Source organism: Poecilia latipinna, unplaced genomic scaffold (genome assembly GCF_001443285.1).
Source record: "Poecilia latipinna isolate Pla-1442-1.1 unplaced genomic scaffold, P_latipinna-1.0 Scaffold2574, whole genome shotgun sequence".
Lineage (NCBI taxonomy): Eukaryota > Metazoa > Chordata > Actinopteri > Cyprinodontiformes > Poeciliidae > Poecilia > Poecilia latipinna.
Genome location: NW_015115190.1, coordinates 18,851 through 19,953, shown reverse-complemented (window position 1 = coordinate 19,953; position 1,103 = coordinate 18,851). Strand labels below are relative to the sequence as shown.

The window sequence follows — 1,103 nt, the reverse complement described above, 5'->3', positions numbered from 1 at the left end:
TAGAGCTTTTAAAAAAAAACTATAAATCATGCTTCCCCCCCCCCCCCCTGCTGTTTCAAAATGAATGTTTTTTGTTGTGATTTATGAGCAACGGCAGAATCAGATGAGCAATGATTTTGTGATTTACATAAACATATTTAAAAGTTGTGTTTCTGTCTCAGGTGAAAGATTTTGGTCTTGAAGAGAAGAGAGAGGAGAAAGAGCTTCAGCAGCCACAAAATGAAGAAAGTGTAATTGGTATTTTGTGAAAGCAATGTTTTGTACGGTTCATCTCTGTAGCTTCCAGTCTCCTGGTGACTTTTTTTTTTTAAACTTTGCACAGTTTTGCATCTTAACAGCAATAATGACCGCCATTCAAACTCTTCTCTGTTTCCGCATAGTTCCTGCCAGTAAATCCTACACAGTTGCCATCATTAAGCCTGACGCAGTTGCTCATGGCAAGGCAAATGAGATCATTATGAAGGTACAGAGAGATTAACCATGTTCACACTCCAAGAAGACAAGATTTTCTCGAGCCCTCCTGCTGGCATTCATCCATTCTGTTGATGCTTCTCCTTCTGGATAGATTCAAGACGCCGGGTTTGAGATTCTTGCACACGAGGAGCGCACTCTGACTGAAACGGAGGCTCGAGATTTTTACCAGCATAAAGCAGCGGAGGTACGCTGTAATGGCACAAATTACGAGGGTAGCGCAGCATATGGCGAGGAAAGCACATACAGCATCACTCATAGGAAAATCACGTTAAGCCGAGAAAAACTGATGATGATGCAGTGAATGTTTGTGCGGTGGGGGGAATTGATATTCTAAATCAACATACGAATGGGAGAGTGAAAAAAAAAATACATTTGACACCCATCTGCGTTCCCTCACAGGGCTTAAAATAGAGCTGCTGAGTAAGCAATTGTTCGATTGCTTATTGTGCTGTTTGTTACAAGACCAAACTGAGATTCATCTGAGCAGTGTGTATATATATATATATATATATATATATATATATATATATATATATATATATATATATATATATATATATATATATATATATATATATATATATGTTTTTTTCTCTAATGAGAATCTGTGTGTGTGTATACACTGTCTT

General features: G+C 37.7%; 1 protein-coding gene across 2 annotated transcripts in view; it reads left to right on the top strand.

The window, feature by feature from the left end:
- LOC106938355 (thioredoxin domain-containing protein 3 homolog) overlaps positions 1-1,103 on the top strand; it is a 19,631-nt gene that overhangs the window by 8,145 nt on the left and 10,383 nt on the right. For both annotated transcript variants that reach the window (XM_015020377.1, XM_015020378.1), the window contains 3 exons: positions 162-237; positions 381-463; positions 566-658. In XM_015020377.1, the coding sequence (XP_014875863.1) occupies positions 162-237; positions 381-463; positions 566-658 (252 nt within the window). The remainder of the gene's footprint in view (positions 1-161; positions 238-380; positions 464-565; positions 659-1,103) is intronic.